The sequence below is a fragment of the Taudactylus pleione genome, unplaced genomic scaffold (genome assembly GCF_031769625.1).
Source record: "Taudactylus pleione unplaced genomic scaffold, aTauple2 ptg000212l, whole genome shotgun sequence".
NCBI classification, from domain to species: domain Eukaryota; kingdom Metazoa; phylum Chordata; class Amphibia; order Anura; family Myobatrachidae; genus Taudactylus; species Taudactylus pleione.
Window position 1 is genome coordinate 1,691,316 of NW_028284614.1, and position 10,220 is coordinate 1,701,535.

At 42.0% G+C, this 10,220-nt stretch overlaps 1 protein-coding gene across 1 annotated transcript; it reads left to right on the plus strand.

Annotated features, from left to right (window-relative positions):
* The first annotated feature begins 418 nt into the window (after positions 1-418).
* Positions 419-9,919, plus strand: LOC148517675 (zona pellucida sperm-binding protein 4-like). The gene is made up of 12 exons (XM_088478249.1): positions 419-634; positions 1,748-1,869; positions 2,764-2,857; positions 4,080-4,235; positions 5,324-5,511; positions 5,957-6,054; positions 6,130-6,257; positions 6,827-7,016; positions 7,108-7,258; positions 7,858-7,936; positions 8,012-8,119; positions 9,758-9,919. Exons 1-12 carry the CDS (start codon positions 460-462, stop codon positions 9,898-9,900), a joined length of 1,632 nt encoding a protein of 543 aa, XP_088334375.1. The 5' UTR covers positions 419-459; the 3' UTR covers positions 9,901-9,919.
* Positions 9,920-10,220: the final 301 nt, after the last annotated feature.

Sequence of the window (10,220 nt, forward strand, 5' to 3'; positions counted from 1 at the left end):
ATAAAATACTAACATTTTTTTTTTGGGGGGGTACCTACAGTATATACACAGTAAAAATACATGGCATGACAGAGTTTCCCAAACTCCACTACACTGTTTTAAGGATATCTATGTTTGAGTCCATATAGTTAAATCAAATTGACTGAGATAATAAATAAGTCACCTGTGCTCAAGCAAGAATGGATAGCCTTACAATCTGGACTGTAATGGTGGAGTTTGCAAAACTCTTTAATATGGGTTTATACTTAGTCCCGTTAATTAATGGCAAGAAAATAGATGGTAACTTATGGTGAATACTATAGTGAGTTAATAAACTTACTATTACCCACCTGAGAGCCCTTATGACACACACCTGGGGTCACATTAGCACCTGTCTGATCACACAGCAGCTGCCGCCCCCTCATCATGGTATAAATGACCGGCCTGTGATCACCTGCAGTAGTGGGAGCTGCAGGCAGAATGGGGATCACCAGGGGCTGGTTGGGATGTGTAGTGTTGCTGTGGATCTGTAGCTCAGTGTCTGGTACTGAGGGGCTATTAGAAGATGTCTCTGATCTGCATTGTGGTCACAGTAAGATGCGTCTGTCTCTTCCCTCTGTGCCCCTAGATTTTGTGTCTGCTGTCACAGTGATAGGTGAGTAAACTGAGTATCTCTGATCTCTACAGAATTTCCTAACTGAAGACATTTTATTTATTTATTAACAGTTTCTTATATAGCGCAGCATATTCTGTTGCACTTTACAATTGGAAACCTTGATAGAACAAAACAGGGCAATAACACAGACAGAGGTAAGAGGGCCCTGCTTGCAAGCTTATGATCTATAGGATATGGCCTCTATAATGGGAACTCAGTGTGTTGAATTATTCTCTATGAACTGATGAGGTCTGTAAGTTACTATCCTTCTTTCTGGTGAAAATACAAAACCTACTATAGAAGTCATCTCTGGGGTGCTACTAGTAATAAGCTTTAGGAGCAACTTCATTGTGAGTTATACCAGACTATCATAATACAGTGGTATGAACAAATCTTCCTACAGTTATCATGCAAAGCTTTTGTCTGTACTGATTTTTAGGGGTACATAAGTGAGAAAATGTGTATGGCTAGAACCTGGTTGTTATGGGTAACACCTTATTTCTTATTGGATGGGCTGATAAAATCTATCTTTTACATGTTGGTGTGTGGGGGAGTAGCAGGGAAGTGTAGCTGGGAGGGGTGTGGCCTGTGCAGGGAAGTGTACCTGGGAGGGGTGTGGCCTAGCACATTAATTTTCATTGTAAAAACAAAGCTGCCCAGTAGTCTTATGTGGAATGGCCAATATTTTCCCTGTATGTGACAAATGTTTGCACCCCTAATATGTGGATCTTCAGACCAGCATGCCACATAATGGTTCAAATACCCAGGTGTACATCAAAGAATGCCTGCGAGCATTACATAATCAAATAGTGTAGCTGATTGCACTATATGGAATTTCAAATCATGTCACCAGATGTAATGCCAATGTTTCAGATTAATTTATTACATCTTTCTTCAAGGATCAGCATTATCCTTGAAGATTTAAGTAATTCATCTGAAATGTTGGAGTTACAGATGTGACAGGTTGTTTTGATAGTCCATGGAGTGCCATCAGTGACACTATTTGTGTTGACCTCTGACCCTATAGTAAGTAATGTGCATGTGTAGCTGCTGGAGGACAGGCTGTGCTGGCTATTAGGAATGCACATGTAACTTCTGTTCTATCCCTTCCAGATAATGCTGGGAAGCCTCACAGGCTCCATAATGACTCTACTTGTGGGCTCTGGGTAGGACAGAAACCAGATGGCTCAATGATCATTGGTGCTGCCTATGATGGATGCTATGTAAGGATGGAGGTAAGGTGAACTACTAACACTATAAACCATAACTATGAATGACTGTAATACACTGCCATAGCCTATAGGTGTCATGGCAGGGGCTGATATTTAGACTCCAATATGTGCCAGGCCCATAGGCAAATGCAGGGGGGTTCCGGTTGCCTGGAAACCCCCTCCCCCAGTCCACACCATGACCACAACAGAAATAGTAATATAATAGAATTTTATTTGTGCTGCATGTTTTTTAGTATCGCAAATAAAATCATTTTTACCACGTGTGGATCTTTAATCATGTCAGTCATCATTGATAAGGTTAATTATTTAATACTGTATAATACAATATCAAGTGCATAATGAGACCAATATATACATATATGTCCAGGGCAGTGCTAGGTTCTTCTGCTGCTCCCCCAGACTCCTGGACTTGCTCTTATGCTCTGGAATGGTGCCCACATCTGAAATAAACATTCAGCTCAGGCAGGATGGCCCTACTGCTGCATTTAATGGCTTACTGGGGTCACTGGTCCTGTATATGCTGGAACAATGATGTATGACGCATAATAAAGCTGATTAAGTGATAATTATACCCTCTTCCTGGACTTGCCACACTCACTCTAAAATCACCACACTCACTCTAAAATCACCACACTCACTCTAAAATCAATCATTTGGAAACCCCCCTCTAGAAATGCATTCCAACCCAATACTGTAATGCACTAGTTATGTTACTAGTTTGCTATATGCGCCATATCTGTGTACATCCCTCATTTATCCCCTCTTCTCTTACCAACAGTTCAGCTCCTCTGTCAGGCTACATACAAATCCCTTTACTAGAGACTATGCACATAAAGATGTACAGGATTTTGTAACTTAGTATTGTATTGCTCATGCCTAATATTACTCATGTCACAGAATGGAGACCACGTGATGACTCTGATTGTGGAGCAAATTGCCAACGGTCAAGTGGAATATCGTAAGAGTGACATCCAGTGCCCGTTCCTGCCAGGTAACGCTCTGTTCTCTACATGTGATGTAACTGGGGGAGCTCGATGGAAACAAACACAAGAAAATGACACTAATGCCCAGAATTACTTATATCTTCAGTAATCTGATTAAGCAAATGTGTCTGCTACACATTTCTACAAGAGAAGGCATGTTATACCTGCTGTTAGATGGGGTTTTACATTAATACTTCATCTTTATTTTATTTTTATTTTTTTTCAAACACCTGTTATGCCCTTGTGCTTATGTATGCATGCATGAGGTATAACTCACTTGGGGTGAATGTATAATGCAGGAATACATTTTATTGCAAGGTCTCTTTGAAATTACACTATTGTGAGCCTTTCAATAAATAGAACAGTAAGTACAAAATGCAGAAATTCTAAAGCTGGGCATCCACTATACAATTTTCTGTCATATCTGGCTGGTTGGAATGAAAACCTGGTAATGTATGGGAGCAAATGACAGTCGTCAATTTGCTCACAAACACTGGAAAATAGCCAAAAATGGTTGTTCAGACAAATGTAACCAGTTTGAAACTAGGACAAAAAAAAAATGTTCAGTGTTTAAATTAAACCATATGATCGACTTTCATTTAATCCTATAAATTACCAGGTTTTCATTCCAACCAGACAGATATCTGACAGAAAATTGGGTAGTGGATGCCCAGTTTAAGATTGTATGGTGAAACAAAGATTGCAGTTCTTTGTACTTTATGTTGGATCTATTGATTGTTTTATTAATGTAAGTTGAATTAATTTACTACTCATTTTCATACCTCCTGTTTTTTTGGCTGCAAAATTTTTTTTCAATCTTTAAACAAAGTATACATCACAATGATGGCAAATGTATCAATAGTTTGATGTTGCTTCTACAGTATAGACACCATTCCTTCTAAATATGATCATACATTGATCAATTCACCCTTGTAGTGCTGGATGTGTCTGGAGACAAATTGGCACAAAATGTCTTCCTTTCAGCTTTAAATTCTTAAATATATTGGTCAAACTCCATATTAGTCCCTTAACGGGCTGCCCAGGGGAGACATTTGTCAGTAATGCTCTGTAAGGGATGTTCCCTGTTAATGAGCTAAAGGATAAAACTTTACCAATAAATGTGGGAAATCTGAGCCTTCAGAAAACTTGCTACACTTACTAGATAACTGTATAACACTAGTTGGGATCCAGTGGGTGTTGGGACTACACTAAGGACTGTCTCTCCCTCAGCTATGGACGCTCCGAGCCCCAGTGACTGTGCTGCTGTGCAGAGTGGTGACCGCTTGCCTTGTGCCAATGCCTCTGTGACCAGGGCTGTCTGTGAAGGACTAGACTGCTGCTTCTCTCCCAGTGATCCCTCCTTTCCCTGTTATTATGGAAACAAAGGTAAGACGTTCCAGGGGTTCAGGAGATTTCTAACCTGGACCAGTGATCTAATAGAACAAAATGTGAGGTGCCCTCTAATGAGGGCAAGTGGAGAAGTTCTACATTCTACAATAGATAGAAACTGATTTGTCATGGGCTAGATCAGTGGTTCTCAAACTGTCCTCAGGACCCCACACAGATCACTTTTTCCAGGTCACCCAGCAGGTGCACAGGTGTATTTGTTACTCACCAGACGCATTTTAAAAGATCCACAGGTGGAGATTATTTGGAGATTATTATTTCACTTGTGATTCTGTGAGGAGACCTGGAAAACATGTACTGTTTGGGGTCCTGAGGACCAAGTTTGAGAACCTGTGTACTACATGATGGAAACTAATTGGTTACTATGGGCAACTTCTCCACTCTTCCTCTTGAGGTTCACATTAGTGTCCCATCTGTGAGCTGTGGTGGCAACTTGTACCACATGAGCCTCTGAACCAGACAAAATTGATGGGGATAAAGTACTGTACCAACCACCTCCTGTCTTTTTTTTTTTTTTTTCCCTCAAACACCGCCTGTGACATGGCAGTTGGGAGCTGTTTGGCTGGTACTTTATCTCCATCCAAGGCTTAGTAAATAGACGCCATTGTACCTGCTCTGCCTTTCCTGTATCGCCCAGGAATCTGCCCTCCCTTGTGAGACCTGAGAGTTCACAAATTCCACACTGCTTTATAGAGAGCCTGCACTGCTACCTGTATACACTCACTGACTGGTGAGCTGTATGACACCCCGGCTCCACATAACCAGTGTATAATGGAGAACTGCATCTAGCTCAAATAAACCATGCCACTGGTTAAGCATTTGGGCTTGTAATTTCTGCATTAAGCCATAAATAACCCTCCCCACCCAATATGACTACTGACCTGACCAGAACCTTCTGGTCACCTGGGCTTAAGAGTTTGGCATCTAAGATGACACTTGGACTATAGGCCATCCCATATGTACTAACTGTTTTGAAACAAAATCTTGTAGATACTTGTAGTTTACAAGTATTAGATTAATGACTTTAATTTAACTAACTGCTTCTGTTGTGATGGTTCCCCCTCCAGTGACTGCACTGTGTACAGACGGCCAGGTCCTGATCGCGATCTCTAAGGATGTGACTACACCATCCCTGCTCTTGGGTTCAGCTGGTGTCCTCAATGTGGATGCCACCTCGTGCCCCATGCTGAGTGTTTCGAAGACATCAGCTTTCATACTGTTCCAGTTCCCGCTCTCTTGTGGTGGAGCCAGTCAGGTCAGTCTGACAGTTTTACTGCTCCCTTCCAGTTACACAGCATATTGTTTTTAAATGGACTATCTCTTGTCTGAGCCTTTATCCAGTAACCAATTGGTTGTGTGATATGGTGGTTACAATGCATTTGCACTGGACAACCTACAATATGCTGCCACTGAAGCAATGGAGCCTTCATGGATCTTTGGTACTACTGGAAGACGAGAGTCTTAAAGTATGGTGTATTTAATCTTTATCAAATTAGTAAATTGGTCAAATGACCTGGATTTGCTGCAAAAAGGATCCTTCCTCCAATCCCAAACATGGCTCTTGATGTGGAGGGGTTTCATCATTGTGTATCAGTGGCTGCTAAAGGGACTTCTTGGTATAAGGTGGCTTACCTAACCAGTGCATGATTTATTTATTGTATTCCTCCCATCTTCCACATCTCTGATCTTCCTTTTGTTAGGCATCTGATAACACTATAGTGTATGAGAATACAGTTTATGCCACCAAAGACATAAGGACATGGCAAGGGTCATCTATCACAAGAGACAGCACATTTAGGTAAGCAATATATACTGGTGTATGTGTCTGGGGAGCTGTACACTGAGCAAAACTAATACTGTATTATTGCCCTAGGCTGACTGTCCGCTGCATCTACTCTCGGACTGGTGTTCTCCCGCTGCATGTTGAGGTGCTCACCCTGCCCCCACCCCTTCCTGTGTCCACCTCAGGCCCTCTGCTCCTGCAGATGAGGATAGCACAAGGTAATGACTGGTGTATTTAGCTTCTAAGCAGCAGTACACTGGGGAAATTAACTTTCTTATTGAAATGTATAATTCAGTTTAAGGGAGGTGGACTTGTCTACAGCATACTGGTTTAATAGATATGAAGATATCCCTAGTAAGAATGGGTACCTCTAATGCCCACAGCATTAGCTGTACAGATCTGCCATGTAGATTAGAGTGTGGGGGCTGTTTGCAATGTAGAGGCCTGCAGAACAAATGTTATGGTACTGATGCAAGAACCATAACTTTATCTCTGATGCAGAACAGTGCTCTAGAACTGGGCAGTGGCTGTTGCCAGATGTCTGCTTTCTAAAGAATAAAGTGATCTGGCAGGCAGTTCCCTATGATGAATGATGCCAGTGGGTGACTGTGTAGGGCAGGTTTTAGTGGCCACTCTGGTAGCAATGCAGAGCTGAGTATCTCTGCAGAAACAGATGTTGAATCAGTGACTGCAGGTGTGCCTTTATATAATGGGAAGAATACTTGCTGGATAGGTGACTGGCTCAGGTGTGAATGCTAAAATGGTAATAAGGCTTCTCCTCTGGCAGACATGCAGTATGCTTCATACTACTTGGATGGAGATTACCCAGTGGTCAAAGTGCTCAGAGACCCAGTCTTCTTGGAGGTCAGAATACTACAAAGAACAGACCCAAACCTGGTCCTGATCTTAAATGACTGCTGGGCCACTCCCTCTCCAGACCCCACCCAACAAGTCCAATGGCCCATCCTTGTGGATCGGTAAGGCTGGCATTCCTTCTCACCGCCTGTCTCTGTATGAGACAACAGGGTGTACTACTACTTTACACATTACTAATCCTTCTCATTCCAGGTGCCCTTTTGTTGGGGACAACTACCTAACTCAGCTGGTCCCAGTTGGCACACCCACACAGAGCATGTCATTCCCCACCCACTACCAGCGCTTCATTGTCAGCACCTTCACCTTTGTGGATCAGAGTTCCCAGCTTGCTCTTGAAGGACTGGTAAACTAACTTCTACATGCATACAGTTTTATTCATTGCATGTAGGTGTTATGGGTTGATTAATGAAACTGGTACAATATACTTGGTCATGTTTAGTGGTCATTGAGCTGTGATATCCGTGAACTTGTGTATATGGAAGCCTGTCTTGGGTACAGTGATCTGGTTGCCGTGTCTTGCATATATTCACAATGAGCATTTGCTTTGCCACCAACATCCCCTTGACTTCTGATTCATGTAACATTGATAATGACATGGCTGGTACAGTTATAAAACCTGTATCTCAAACTGCTACAGGTTGAGTCTCTCATACCATAATGAGATCTTTGGAATGGGACCTAAATCTAAACTGAGAATGCATTTGTTTATATACACAGCCTACAAATATTATATAATGTTATGGCTCAAAGAGTTTGTAAATACATGAAACTTTTATTTTTCATATACATGTGTGTGTGTATATATACACAGCCTGAAGGTTATTTTTATATTAAAGCTTTGTTTTTGATGGTTCAATGTAATTGTTTCTCTGTCATGCTAAAAAAAACAAAACTTCTGTATTTGGATCTGGAGGACTCAACCAGTGACCATCTGTTCCCCAGGTCTACTTCCACTGCAGCGCTTCTGTGTGCGTCCCATCTGCTGCTGATTCCTGCACCAGGTCATGTAGCCAGAGGACAAGTAAGGGCTCTGTGTACAAGCGTGCTCTGCTTACTGGGAGAACAACATCTAATATTTGGTTTCCTATATTTGCAGAACGAGCAGCTGAGGAACCAGCGCAGGAGATCACAGTAAGCAAAGGCCCAGTTGACTTCATTGACCGTGAGATCCCATCAGATAGGAGGCTTGCCACTTCTGTTCAAGGTAACTTCTATTTCTAGGTGGCTTACTACCACTATTGATGGCAATATTGAGCCACTTCATGGTCTAAGTTTTTAATTCAGGCAAATGCATGCAGTCAGAGTGGAGTGTGATGTACTAGATGAAAACACATCTAGCCTTTAGGTAACTATGAATAGCTATGTGAATATGGCATTTATAGCCCCTGTTGACTGTTCCTTTTAAAGAAATACTTAGACCGAAAGGCTCAATTTAATTGGACAGACTTGTGTCTAAGGGCTCTATTTACTACAATCCGCATTGGTAATGCAGATTGTAGTGATATTACAGTGTGAATTCACATTGCGAATTCAGGCAATATCCTGTCCTCCGGTCAGCTGACATCCCATATTGCACTGGGACCCTGTCAGGTGACCACCGGGCCACAGTGCAGCATGGGAGACCAGCTGACCAGAGAGAGGACATCACGAGAGCTCCAAGCTCCAGTCCTTGGAGTCAGGTCATTGTGTTATATATTTTTTTAAACTGTGTGGTCTGTTTAGACCGCACAGCTGATCACTGGGGCCGGACTCTGCTCTCCCCATCAGAGTGGAGCAGGAGTCCAGTAACCAGGGGAGACCCTGGATAACTCCACCTCCCAGGTGGCGTTGTTATCACAGGGCTTTCCCCAGTATTTTTTCACATTTTACTTTTTTAGTAACTTTGGTCTGATCACATTTCCCATTACAATTATGGAAAATGCGATCTGCTTACTAAAAATAAGTGATACTTAGGGGATGGAGTATTTTATGAATTCCACTCCAATTGCCCTTTAATAACTGTAGGTGATACTAAAATGTGAAAACACTTTTTTTTTTTTTTTTTCACTTTTTTTTTTTTTAGTAAAAATGTTAATAAATAGAGCCCCAACTGCTGCTTGTGGTACCTCTGGACTTATGTATTTTAATGAGTTTTGAACAAAAAACAAAAGTCCAGGGTGAGTTGTGTGGATGTTGGTAGAACTGTGATCTCCTATTGTGTGCAGGATTTCACTAATTACCAAGAATAGGGGAGGTGTATCAACTGTTCTAAAGAGTGAAGAAGTTGCTCATAGCAACCAATTGGCTTAAAGCTACAAATTTTATATGTCATTTTTTAGGGTAGAAGTGGGTTGCTATGGGCAACTTGTCCACTTACACCATTCTTAACCATTCTAAAGACTGGGTGTCTACCCCCAAAAATCCAATCTTTTGTATTTTATGAGTTGTAACCTGTTCTCAAGCAAGCTAAGTATGTCTAATACCCTGATAAACACACTGGACCCCCTTCTAGTTTGTATGGGATACATTTAATCTAACAGCAGGGATTCTGGCAGTCACAATGCTGACACTGGAATCCAAAAGGGAAGTAATAGGGTTGGGCACTAGGGAGGGTAAGGTTTGGGCACAAGTTAGAATAGGAATACTTGCCTTGAGCAGTCAGGATTCTGACCGCCGGGAACCTGTACCCAACCAGTTGATATTATCTAGTGACTGACCGTCACCACTTACCAAGCCTGGAGCCTTGTGCTCCATCCAGTCTGTCTTCCATGATGCTAATGTGTGGTAAAACCTGCTGTGGTGGCAAAGAAGCTACATGACTGCTTAGTTTTGTTGGGTATTGACTTTATTTTCCCGTTCTCAGGTACCCATGACCTTAACTCCTCTACTATGCCGTGGCTGAGGGGAGCAGCTGCCGGAGGAGGAATCTTGGTGGTGACTGTCACAGTTCTAGGTGTCTGGTGGCATCGCAGGAGTCAGAGCTCGACCATACCCACTGTAATATGAATAAAGTACCATTTCCAAACTGACTTGTTCCTGTGTCATTTGTCTTGTATGGCTCTTGGCTAATGTCCAGTCTACATGCCTGTTGTCTCAATATATTGAGTCTTTCATAGGTATTCATTCACATGGCTTTTTTGAACACTTGTCCCTTCAATGAATACCTTCATACATCTCACAATAGTGGTGGGGAACTCTAAATATCATGTCTACCCTAGATGTTTGAACATTAATGTTATGTATGACTTCTTCTTCCCCCATCTAGTTTACTTAAGAGGTGCATCCCACTGGGGCTTAGGGATTTAGTGCCACACCTAAATGTTTTT

Coding starts and splice junctions, on each gene's coding strand:
- LOC148517675 (XM_088478249.1), top strand. CDS start 460: ATGGGGATCACCAGGGGCTGGTTGGGATGTGTAGTGTTGCTGTGGATC. Junction 1,870..2,763: donor GATGCTATGTAAGGATGGAG/GTAAGGTGAACT, acceptor CTCATGTCACAG/AATGGAGACCACGTGATGAC. Junction 6,055..6,129: donor ACAAGAGACAGCACATTTAG/GTAAGCAATATA, acceptor TTATTGCCCTAG/GCTGACTGTCCGCTGCATCT.